Source organism: Salarias fasciatus, chromosome 8 (assembly GCF_902148845.1).
Source record: "Salarias fasciatus chromosome 8, fSalaFa1.1, whole genome shotgun sequence".
NCBI lineage: Eukaryota > Metazoa > Chordata > Actinopteri > Blenniiformes > Blenniidae > Salarias > Salarias fasciatus.
The window spans coordinates 7,087,097-7,100,063 of NC_043752.1; the positions used below are offsets into that span (position 1 = coordinate 7,087,097).

The 12,967-nt window shown below is 42.4% G+C and overlaps 1 protein-coding gene across 15 annotated transcripts in view; it reads right to left on the reverse strand.

The window, feature by feature from the left end:
• Nucleotides 1–12,967, reverse strand: part of cacna1g (calcium channel, voltage-dependent, T type, alpha 1G subunit) — a 239,695-nt gene that overhangs the window by 70,688 nt on the left and 156,040 nt on the right. For 12 of the 15 annotated variants that reach the window (XM_030097512.1, XM_030097520.1, XM_030097519.1 and 9 more), the window contains exons 12-15: nucleotides 12,069–12,254; nucleotides 10,021–10,135; nucleotides 8,393–8,548; nucleotides 4,838–4,903 (exon numbers count right to left, since the gene is read on the reverse strand). In XM_030097512.1, the coding sequence (XP_029953372.1) occupies nucleotides 4,838–4,903; nucleotides 8,393–8,548; nucleotides 10,021–10,135; nucleotides 12,069–12,254 (523 nt within the window). The remainder of the gene's footprint in view (nucleotides 1–4,837; nucleotides 4,904–8,392; nucleotides 8,549–10,020; nucleotides 10,136–12,068; nucleotides 12,255–12,967) is intronic. The other 3 variants (XM_030097523.1, XM_030097525.1, XM_030097518.1) reach the window with 1 other exon arrangement.

The following is a 12,967-nucleotide window of genomic DNA, read 5'->3' on the forward strand; positions in this document are numbered from 1 at the left end:
AAGCATCATGTCTCAGAAAGTCTCTGCATTTTATTCAAGTTTGTTTCCAGCGTTAAACTACATGCATTTCTTGAAAAATAATTGAACAATTTTGAAGTGATTCCTTTCTAAGCTTGCTATATTCAGGACTTTTGGCTGGAGAGTTTGGCCAGGGGATTAAGAATTAGCGGTGATGATTATTAGATTTGATTGTTAATTTGAAGCAATTTGTTGTTTTGATCTTGAAAAGTGGAGCGATGGAGGAGTTACACTTCATCTCCTCGCCCTCGTGACCTTTCACAGGTGAGGGGGCTTGGCTGGGCTCCCAGCCGCCTGCGGGGGGGCTTGTATTTACAGCAGTCTCTGCTCAGCGAAAGGTCAGTATGACAGGAATATGGTCAACTAACCTGGAATGACACTGGAATGATCAAAGTAAAGCTTGAATCAGGGTCTTATCACAGGAACATGTTGTCGTCTGGTTCGTTATCTTTGGATTTTATTGACCAACACATAAAAGCTGCAAATCTGAAAGTTTGATAAAGACTTGAAAACTAACAGAATGACAAATCTTTTGGCATGACACGCAGACATATGATCCTCCTGCTGTCTGCATTCGGGCTTTATCCATTCGCAGCCACGTTACCGTCTATGATTCATCTGCAGGTGGCACTTGGCAGTCGGCACGGAGCAGTTTAACCTGTACGGTCCTGAAGCGCCGTGTCAAAAGACCCACAATCTGCTCAGCCTTAATACTCTGATTGTCAGAGGTATAACAGCCAGCCAGATGTCGGAGCCAGGTGAAGTAAAGTCAATAAAAGACGCCGGACTGTAAGTGAGAGATTAACCTCGCTCAGAGAAGAGTCTGATCTGCTGAGATTTCCTCTAATATTTCCCTGTAGCTGTCCTTCTCTGCTCTACTTCTCATCTCAGTCTTGTCTTTTTGCGTTATTGCCACATACTTCATTTGCACTGCTTCTTCTGAGGCTGCCATTAAGCAGCTACTGCTCCCGAAGAAACCACATCTTCAAAGTAAAAATCTGGATAACATACATTTCACTGTCGTCAATTATTAGAGAAAGCCATAGTTTCTGGGATCTGGGGATTTTAGTTATTAATATATGAGGCAAGATCAAAACTCTGCAAAGTGACTGCAGCTCTGGAGTCGCTTGATTTTCTCACCAGACTATTATTCGAAAAACTCCTTTCTCATAGCTACAAAGAATTAACATCACTTAGAATTGCGTAAAATAGCTGAAGTGGAACAACAGCCAAAATATCTACCAAGAGTCTTGGTCCAAGACAATCAAGGGTTAAAGAACTTTCAATAGTGGGTGTGGCATGCATACACAGCAGTGGCATTTCAACAAAATACTTTTCCCCATTTAAACAAACGGAGTCGGAGCATTTTCAAAAAGTTACGTTCCATCCCTGTTTCCATGGAGACAGATTGCTTTCAGCAAGTTCCACCTCGGGAGCAGTTTTCAAAAAGTTGCATTTTCAGTTGTTTCGAGCACCACTGTTCTGTCGACTCCATGAATATAACGAAAGTTTTACGTTTTCACTGGAAAAAAAAAAAAAAAATTACAACCTGCGTATCATCTTCATTTTTCAAAGATTAAACACGTTTTGATTTTCCACACAAATTGTTTTTGGGAGAAATAAAGAAACAACAGCCAGGAGTAACTAATTAACTACATTTGTAACTTTGAATGTTTGAAAAGCTGCTGTTAACAGGTTTGATCCACTAAATGATGGCGGCAGCGCTGGAGAAAGTAAAGGTTGAGTTATTAGCTTTGAGGCAAAGAGGAAGCGACGGACTCGAGGGAAATCCCGTGTCCTGAAATAGCTGTTTGGATAGCTTGTTTACACTCTGCCACCCCAATTTGGGCATGATGGCGGGGAGCAGGAGATGGGCCAGACCGGGCCTGCTGCTGATAGCCAGACAATAATAGATACCAACGGGGCGCGGAGGGGAAGGGGGGGGGGGGGGGGTCTCAATTACGCTGCTTCAAAAAGGGTAAAAATGGGATTCGGAGAGGGGCTGTTGACGGGAGGAAGTGGATTAATTGTTTATGTGTGAGAGTATGTGTGTGTTTTCCCAACTCTATTTAAGGCCAGGATTGGATTTATTCAAGCTGAGGTTGAAGCCAACACCCAGGCCTTCATGATGGTCATGTAAATACACATATGTAAGGAAGATAAAAAGTAGAGATAAATTAAAACATAAATAAATAAATAAATAATTTCTTTTGTGTGCACATTGTTGCTGGACTCACATTTCCCATAGGCCAGTTACATTTCTCTCACAATGCTGTGACCTTTCTCCACTTTTTTCCAATAATTCTGTGTTCTGCTTGTTTTTCAGAGTTTAATTAAGCAACTACGATTTCTTCTGATGAAGCGATTCTTGCAAAAAAATGTTTTCCTTTTAAATAAATCATAGTATTTTATCATTAAAAAAATTACTTTTTTCAAAACAAGCTATTCAATGTCATAATTTAAGAAAGTTGAAGAAGAGCGCCCATCACTTTATCCCAGTCGTCTCCACAACCACTTGTTGGTTTTTCCCCCTGCAATCTAATGTAACAATGTATAAATGTACGGTATGTGTTGATTGTTATAACTGCCTGCTGCTGCCATGCCAGCTCCCTTTTGAAAAAGAGACTTTGTATCTCAATGAAGCTACTACCTGGTTAAATAGAGGATACATTAAAAAAAAAAAAATATATATATATATATATTTTTTTAAGATATTGGACTTTTCTATCATTTATGTGACAGTTTAATCAAAATTTCATCTCCTCTGGCTGAGAGATTATTTAATGTATATGTTTCAATATAGATTTATGAAAGATATCTTGAACAAAATGAAAAGTTCACGACTTTATTACATAAAAATACTTAGAGTATGTTATTAGAAGGCAAAAGACAAATTGGTTTCACTTCTTTCCCATAAAGCCTCAGTGTCATATTCAGGCTCATCCTCAGAAAAGAGTTTCAATTGGAGCGAAAGATCTGGAAAATGTAGATTAATCCAAAGTTTGATTGCCTATAACGGTACAAGAGAGTGACAGTCTGTTTCCTTTTTGATTGGGTTGATTAACTTTTTAAACCTGAATCATGTTCACAGAATCCATGCCTTTCAGAAGAAACAATTAACTGAGATTGTGCAGCTTGTTGGATTTATCTCCACAATTCCATGGAGCCCCAGAACCTACAGCCTCTATTCCTCCTCTCTACTGTTCACCCCACGTCATCCTTCGACCACTTTCAACCGACACTGCAAGAGGTTTTTTTGTTTGTTTGTGGAGAACCTCTGGGAGCGCCGGTGCGTCATTCTCACTCTGAAAAACAAAAACCGCTGGGTCAGGGTGGAGGTGAGTGTGCAGTATGGGCTTTGACACGGTGTTCACTCTTTAAGAGAAGACGGAAGAGTACAAAAACACACACAACGCAGCGTAGCGGTGCAGCAAGTGTTCACACATTTCCACTGGCTCTACCGAGCCGCCCAAGGGCTCCGGTCAGTCTCAGCAGCGCGGGCGTCATGCAGGAAGCAGGTCAGGCGGAGGGATCCTCAGATGATGTGACACATCCTCTGGCAGCCATATTGGAGATCTTTTGTAAATTGAAGCCCTGTACTGTTCAATCCTGTACTACATTTGGAGGAAGCAGCTTGATAGGTGATGGAAAAACTAAAAGATCTCTGACTTTTAAGTATTCCTAAATTTGAAACTACTTGTTTTTTTGTTGACTGTCTCCAGTCTCTAAAAATGATTGAGTAATGATCTGTGTGAAACAAAAACCCAACATGCTATTGGTGAATTTTTGCCTCCCATTGCCAAGTCGTCCACTTTAAAGTGTCTCCTTTTATCTCCATCCGGTAAATGGACGGTACTTTCAGTCACACAGTTTGCTGGTTAATTGAAATTTCAACCAAATCTTAAAAAAATCAAGACTCAGAAATACATAAATATATACAGAATCAGAAATGGCTCTCGCTTTGAAAACACCTTTTCATTCCACAAGTGTCGCACTGCCGAAACTCCGGCATAAAAAGTTCGTAATTTGACACCAGCTACAATGATTCAACCTGGTAAATCAACTTGAGAAAAACATTCTCAAGTGAAAATGAAAAACTGACCGTTTACACAACAACGGTGCCATTTCGGTGTAATCGGAAACTTTTATCAAAAAACTATGCAAAACATACATTTTCACTTGAAATTTTGCGCCAACGGGGCCTGAGCTGTCAGGAAGCGGCATTGCCAAGAAGAAGCAGAGTGTGCGCTACGTGATGGAACCATTTTCGAATAAAAACTGCCAAATATTTATCCTCCTGTCAAAGAGTCAAATATTTTTAAATGCAGTTGCTCATCTTTTACATCTCGTGCTTGTAATTTCCTCCGGGGACCATAAAGTTAATTCCAGCCTTGGAAAAGCTTGTGATATGATACTCTATTGGATTGGATTGGCAGCGGCGAAGATCTGAAAAAAGTTTTACACTCCATCCGCACAACTCAGGAAGTCCAGGAGAAAGTCTATAAATAGGTTAAGTTTTCCTATTTGGTTAAACACGTAGAGCTGGATGTAATCATTCACCTTGATATCAAGCTGTTCCGTGACCAAAAGCTCAAATGTTAGTACAGGAAAACTGCCATCAGCCAGCAGCACGTCTGCACTCCATCTCCAGGTCGCGGCTGCTGAGAGATCTATGACATCACTGCGAAGCCTCTGTGGGGAAGGGGAGGGGGTGGGGGGGAGGGAGGGTGGAGGACGGCGGGTTGGTCAATTAAAAGGAAGGGGTAGGGGAGGGGAGGAGGAGGGGGAAGGGAAGGCAGAGCTGCAGTGCTGTACATACCCCTGACTCTACAGGCAGCTGAATTAGGCTCAGCTGGGCATGCAATTCCTCCCGCTTGGACACTTCCTATTAGCAGGAAGTGATCGGTGCAGCCGGACAGGAGGAGGAGGAGGATGAGGAGGAGGAGGAGGAGGGAGGCGCAACGCGGGAGAGACGGAGGCGCAGGAAGGTTCAGAGGTGGAACCACAGCGAGTAGACAAGAGCAGAAAGGAGAAAGTTAAAGGAGATTCAGCCTGTTGGAACATCTTTTCTTTCCCCCCCCCCAAGAGAACTTCCGACATGCAACAAAAACATATCAAAGCGGCTGTCCTGGATCACAGTGTGCAGTCACGTGCTGCACATGTGCACTTCAGCAAACCTGGATTAGCTGAGAGCATAAAGAAGTCAGGACAGCAGAGGAGTGGAAGTGCAGCACAGCCAGGTTTCGCATCTTATTGTTCGTCTCAAAAGCAGATGATCTCAACATGTATATACATATGTACATATTTCATGACTCAGAGAGGACACGGAAGCATTCCTCTGCATCTGACGCATGTCGGCGTGTGCTGTGGGTGTGAAACGCATGTTTATTGTCACGCTGAGAGGTGCAATAAAAAAGAGGAACATCTTGTGTTTCTCTTCGGTTAAAAGGTCTCCGTAAAGAGACAAATGGCTCTGCTTGCACTCTCTGCAGCGGATATTGGATTCGGTCACACGGACACACTGTCACAACCTGACAAAGAGACACAACGAGGGGTGAAGAGTCAATAACAGGAGGGAAGACACGTGTGTGTGTGTGGGGGGGGGGGGGGACGTTCAGAATGGAGGAAGGAGGAAAAAGAATAACCAAAAAAAAACTCAAAACAAACACATATATAAGGATGATGTTCCCACTGTTTCCCACCATAAATACAGTGTTTTCATACTGGGTTGTGTGTGTCTGTGTCTTGGCACCATCTCTGGTTTGGCTCACGTCATTCAAGAGCCCGTTACCCGGCAACCCTGACGCAGGAAAAGTTTGGCGGACTAAAAATAAACTTACCGTTTGCAGAAAAGGATGTAAAAGTGAAAAAAAGGGAGGGGGAGCGTAGTGCAGGAGGGTGAATTAAACCGACAGCTCTGTGATAATACACAAAGGCAGAGGGAGGACAAAGAAGAGAGTCGCAAGGGAATGGCTGTGAGCATTTAGAAGGGTGTGTGTACATATTTGATCTGTGCTAATCGATTTTTCTTCACTCTTGCTGGTCAATTACAATCTATACACACCAACAAGATTTGCATTGAGATTAGACTGAAATTTGAACCGCCCCTTTTTTTTGTGTTCTGTAAATTCCCATCATAATTAAAAAGAAACCAAGAGGAATTTAGATATTTCACAGTGTGAGACTGAGCTGTTCTGCCGTTATAGTCTTGTCAACAGAGGGTAACTACATTTAAACAGCATTGAGGTGAGGTTGGCTAAAATAAATAATAATATGGTGAAACTATATATCCAGACTGCAACTCGTGGTCTTATAGCAGTAAGAATGGATGGTTCAAGGAAATATATCTTTTATCATATTTTTTTTATCTCCAAAGATCAGAAGGGAAAGGGCCCTGACCCCGAGATTCTTCCAGAGAGCCACTGGTTCAACTGATGTTGAAAACAAATTATCACTTCATACAAGCAGGCGATTCTTGGCTGGAACTGTATGTGTGAGTAATTGAGAGGAAAAAAAAAAATCATTTTGCTGTGAAAACAACAAAGACCCACTGGTCCCCCTGTACCTAGGGAATACTGATCTGATCGGGTAAGTGGATGGGCTTTTCATTATTCCTGCTCTGCAACTGAAAAAGTTGCTGAATTAAATTTCCTGGGGTTACTGGAAGGTCCTATCCTGATGGGCTCACTATCGTACCGTGGTCGGATAGTTTGTGTGTCTTTGGACCCCTATTTGGAACAGATTATTCACCCGTGCCTGTGTAGGGGTTGGGCGGTGGGCTAAAAACTGAAACCAGCCACAAGAGCTATGAGAGGTACCACTGCCTGGCTGCATCAAGTTGTGGGGCAAAGACTGATGCTTAAACCACCAATGGAATTACTTTGAATAAATGGGAAGAACCCTAGAGGCATGCTTCTTACTATTTCTCTGTCCTCATTCCTCCGGTGCAGGATTGAGAATTTAGAATTCAAGAGTTGATAATGTCAGCTAATTATCTTGCCTTTGGCTGCCAGTTTTCTGGAGTAATCTCGCACCCAGTAAAATGTTTAAATACGTGTCCATTATCAAGAATAATGCTCTAATTCTGATCTTGGCCTCTGTGTTGAGGAAAAGTGTCCATCATTAATCCTGGGTAACCCCTGCTCTGCTGTTTTCAGTATCTCTCAACTGCAAGACTTGGGGCTTCTTCCTGTGGGTTCTTTTGATTCAGCTGTGTTGACATAAACAGACCACACAGAACCGAGTTGGAGACCACTTGTGAAGAGCTTCCAACTTGTGAAGTTTGAGTAAATGCAACAAACACAGCATGAGATCCTATTCGCCGTAATCATGCGCTTGGTATTTGTACAGCAGGTAACACAGTCGTGGGAGAGAGGCCCATTCCAATTAATCCATATTTTATAAGCCTGTCAACCTTTCCCTCCGCCACCCCTCATCTATTCTCTGTCCTCTCAGCTGGAGAGCTAAAGAGCGTCGGAGATCAAAGCGCGGATGCTGTCACCCTTTTAAAGAACGAGGGAGAGAGGAGGAGACGAGAAGACAGGCGCTGATCGACTGGATGCTTATGTGATTTACCTGCTCCATCTGCTCTCAGCCTCTATTCCCTTCTCTCAGTTATTCAAAAAGAACACCAAAAACTGTAGAAAAAAAAAAAAAAAAGGCTTTCACTGAGTTTTAACTTCTTTGCTTCGTGTTAGCCTTGAAACCGTTTTCCACGGTTGCAACGAGTCAACCATTAATCCGCAATCTTCTTTCTTTTTGCATCTCTTGCTCTTTTCTGCCTCAAAAGAATCGACGCAGCAATGGATACCATATCGCTTTTGCTTTACGGCGTGTAAAAATGTGTGCCGAGGAGAGGAAAGATTGAGAGCCGAAGCTCGAAAAGAGTGCGTCCAAGCATGATGAAGCCGGGGATTTGGGTGATAGAGGCTGATGCACAGTCTAGCCTAGTGCACATAGTTTTCCTCTGATGTACTTTATGGCATTGGCAAATCAGCAGAACAATAATGAGGATGAGTGCTGAGATAGTGGGAAAGAGTGGGAGGAGGAACGGCTGATGGCAAAAGGACGGTGATGATGAAGAGGGGGGGGGGGGGGAATTATGTGTGATCATGTCCTGACATGCCCCGCTGCATAGAGTGCAAGAGGAGATATAGGTTAATGGCTACACGGTTTATGGATCTATGAGTCAGCCAGGGTGGGAACACCCATCATTTAGCGTTGAAGGAGTTAGCCGCTCACTGGATGTGAAAACCTGGAAGCAAATTACATCAAGTTGACCTGAGAAGATATTTTCCAAATGACAGATTTCCTCCATTCGAGGGATTGCAAGGGAAAAAAAAAAAAAAAAAGTTTCTGGAAAGCAACAGTGTACCTCCGTCTGGAACCCCTCAACCAAGATGGCCACCAGCAAGTTGAAGAGCACATAGTTGCCGAATGTCATGAGGGCGATGAAGTAGAGGGCGGCAACCGGAGTGGTGGAGGCCATGCCGTTATATAACACCTTGTTCCAATCCTCCTGGGTCAGGATCTGAGTGAGAGAAAAGATGCTGGACTGTCGTTAAGATTGCTTTGCAGCACAACAACTTAAAGTATTTAAATTCTTAGTCAAGCGTCCCTCTTAGATATAGTAGTTTCCAGAAATGTTCAGCTTCATAATGTCACAAAATAAAAAAAGTCCTCAAAGGGAAACTTGTAAGGACACTGAAAATGGTTTCTGGACTGATCTCAGGTAATTCTCTAATGGGAGGTGACCTGTGGGAATCATAAACAAATGCCTAAATCACGTCAAATAGAAACGTCCAATGTGATGGAGTAGGACCTCGACTTTGGCTCTCTCCTGGATGACTGAACTACTCAATCAGTCTTTTCCTGATTCCTGGCTTTGACGTCGCTGAGGGGCTTGATTGCCAGAGTTATGGTGTCAAAAGCAACATGATGGTAGGGTCACGCTACCAGGATGTGACAAGTAAAGACCCTAAAAAGCCCTTCAATGCATTTTTTATCAGCACAGTAATCAACTCTCTCTCTGTCTCTTTCACAGCAGTAGAAATGGAAATTCATCTCTCATAATCTCTCTGTCCTACCCTGTTTTCTTTTTCTGCCTAAACCCAACTGGAACAATAGAAAGTCTACACCTCTGAATCTGGTTCTGGAGGTTTCTCCCTCTTAAAATGGAGTATTTCCTCTGCACTGTCTTCTATGCTTGCTTATGTGGAGTTGTTGTTTTCTCTATAAAAATGCCTTGAAATGACTGGAGCTGTAGAGATAAAATTGAATTGAACTTCATTTTTATGACCATTGGCTTTAAGACAGCAAATCTATACTTGTACACGTCCAAATGTGCTAGCACCTCGGACCTTACGCTGTGTGCTTTGTACACAATTTCACAATTTTCTGGCCAAATGAACCCATACTTGCTTGGAAAGAAAGTGACTCTCCAAGAGAGCAGACATGTCAAGACAATGTTCCATTCAAGAAAGATGTGCAGACTGTCTACATATTCCCTCATCAGATGTTTCACTGCATTATAAATGGTTTCTATATTGGGAGTGATATATGCTTTGTACCACACTGAGGGACTTTTAGCTGAATCTTAATGCAAGGTGCCACGATGCATGAGACAAGCCTGCTTAGCCAATGGATGAGGTTAGAAAATGCAAATAGGACGGCTGGAAGAACACGAGGGAGGATAATAGCGGCTAGCATGGGAGGTAGAGAGGGAGTGGATCACAGAGTGGAGGGGAAAATTTGATGTGATATATTTTATTTATTCAGGAGGAAATTGTCTTTTCACCCTTTGAACACCGACGGGTTCAATCTTCGCAGTTGAAACAGGAAGATCTTAGGTTAGTTGCTTGAGGACATTGGAGTGGTATTATGATCACAGAGGAGTGTAAAGCTTCCAGACAGCAGACGAACTGACTGACTGTAGATTTGCATAAAGCCACAGCTTCAGCGCTTGAGTCAAATGTGAATATTGAACGAGAGATTGTAGCTCACCTGGAAGACGGTCACGATGGCCCAGAGCAGAGAGTCGAAGTTCTTCCTGTCTGGGAGCGTGTCCCCGTCTCTCTCCGATCCAAACTTGCAGCCAAACAGATGCATCCCCAGGATACTGACAGAGTAGAGAGTTGAGAAAACAAACAGGAAACGGAGGGATAAATGTTTACACCAGGCCTACTCATTGATACTGTACAAATAAATATAAAATATTTTCAGAGAAAAAACATTGTTTTGATTGTTTTGCTGATTGAGAGAAACATAAAACTGCTGCAGCGGCTGAAGTTGGTAGTCTCATATACATTTGAGCACATCAGCGGCACTGCTGATTGTTTAAATTTATAAGAAAATAAGCTTTTGAAAAGCTGAAGATTAATTATTGAGAGGTATTGTTTCACCAATAAAATACTCTCACACACTCAGAGCTAAGCTGAAATGGTCCACAGTGTATTTTGGTAAAGTATCTGGAAAACTACTGAACTGACTGGAGAAGGCTGAGATCAGCACCATGGAGAGCGCCGTCATTTTGACAGTGACACCTTATCTGGGCGTCAGCATTTCTGCTGTTTCCATGTAAACAGGCATCATTTTCAAAACGTTGCCTTGAAAACAAGAAACCTTACAGACACAAAAATGCAAAAAGCCAATGGCCTTTCACCTAAAACATTAAGTAAACAAGCCCTAAACCGCATGCTTTAAAAAAATCCAAAGGGTGATCAATCAAAAATACTGTAATGCTTCCTCATTTTATTGCTGTCTTCTGCTCTGCAGCTGTTAACTGTACACTCAATTCTTCAATAAAATGTGCATTTTCCCAAAATAATTACTTCAAAAGGTGTTTTTACTTAGATGCCCTTTGTTTTATTTCGTTTTAGCTTCCAAAAACTTAGAGGTTTTTAACAGATAACAGACTAGCTACAGTTATGCTGTACTACAATTAGAGTTAATTCTACAAGCATGCATTTAAAGCCAATAAAACAACATTTAGGGACATTAAAGCAACAGTTTTAACTGCAGTGACCTTTACATGCAATGTTCTGCTGAAAAGTGGACACATTAAGCCCCAGAGATGACACAACATTATCAACGCTAAATATTATCCTGAAGTATATCATCTAAATTCAAGCAGCTTAATGAGTGTGGACGTAAAGACAGAGAACAAAGAGTTCTACAACAAATTGTCTCCACTGAGCTCTGGCCTTAACATCATGCACGCTGGAGGATCGAGCACAGCATCAGCGTAAGCTAGACTGACTGACAGGAAGGATGGGGGACATAATAAAGGTCTATGCTGCACTGGGCAGACAATCAACGGGTTGTTATTATTAGGACTCAGCAGTGTGTCTGCGCTGCTTCGTGCCTTTCAGTCAGAACCGCAGACGCCAAGGCTCAACTGGAGCTGAGGGATCAATGAACAGACCTCCACCGCGTCAACTTGGCAACTCTTCACTCAAATCAAGCGATGTTTATCCAGGCATATACAACGCCGTTGGAATTTTGTGTTTGTGTGTGCGTATACATCCATGCAAACACGTATCCGCACAACACAGCTGAGACGAGGCGGTTATCGCTGAGATCTGCTGCGGGTAGGGGAACACGCTGTTTGATTTTTAGCTGCCTTTCCCTCTTGCCTTAACTGTGGCGCTGCTACATTGTGCCGGTGTGAAACAGAAGAAAGAAGGATCACTACAATGCCAAAGCCACAACACAACAGCAGAAAAACAAAAAACATAAGATATATGCATTTGTTTTTCCTACTTGTGTTGCGGCAGCTTCTGAATCTGTGTTGTAACTTCTGCTTTTGTGTTGAGCATTTTTGTTATTGTTACAACTTTTGATTGTGCTGTGGCTGATTGTATTGTGTGTTTTGGCTTTTGTGTTTTGGCATTTTCATTTAGACTGTCTTTCAGTGCTGTGACTTTTGTATGTGTCTTACAGGTTTCTCCTTCCTTGTTTCACTTTGTTTCGACTCTCAGATCAAGTTGACATAGTCGTGGATGAACCCGGTTTAGACAATATTCAAGCTCGGTCTGTTGTCCTCCACCTACCTGAAGATGAAGATGAAAAGCATGAGCAGCATGCAGAAAGTGGCCACGTTGTCCATGGTCTTCATCAGCACCACCAGCTGCCTCTGCAGGGCCGGCATGAAGCGGACCAGCTTCAGCACCCGCATCAGCCGGAAGGTCCTCAGGACCGACAGACCGCCGCCCTGCTGGCCCACGATCTCCCACACACTGCCAGGAAAGAAGTCCAATAAGAAGTATATTATTCACTCATAACGATAATACACATTATCAAGAATGGAAACACAATCAGGTTTCTTCACATTTACTGTTGCGTTTTGCCATTTTCTCATTATTATGAATACGCAGCGATATTTTATTGATGAAATAGCATCATATTAGATGAGTATTGTTTAAGGTTGAGTCATGAAGCCCTGCTGCCTGCGCCATGTCCATATTTGCACATTGTAAATATGATGTGTTGCCAGGGGCAGAAGTCCAGTGGTATAATTATAGTAAAAGGCTGTAGCATAATTCTTCTGAAATTGACAGTCATTTCAGCCCTTAGATCATCAGTAAGCTACTGAGTCTCGTAAACGCTATGAACAAGTCCGTATAAGAGAGCATCATGGTGCTTATTTTTGTTTATAAATTATTTTCTACAAGCACACTGCTTCCTCCAGGGGTACCACTGCAATAACAAGGCACTACAATTATGTAGGGAAATGCAATAAAAAAAAAAAAAAAAAAAAAATCTTAATTTTAGCTAAATAGTGCATCAGTTCAAGTACAACAGGCATACTTTGCAAAACAAAGATCCTCGAGAACAGGACTAAACCTTAAACTGCGCTCTTCTGAGGGAATAAGGTTTTGAATTAGCGTACTTAAAGACCTGAACTTTTGTATCTGGCTAAAACTCCATCAGCTGAAATCCCAGCACAGCC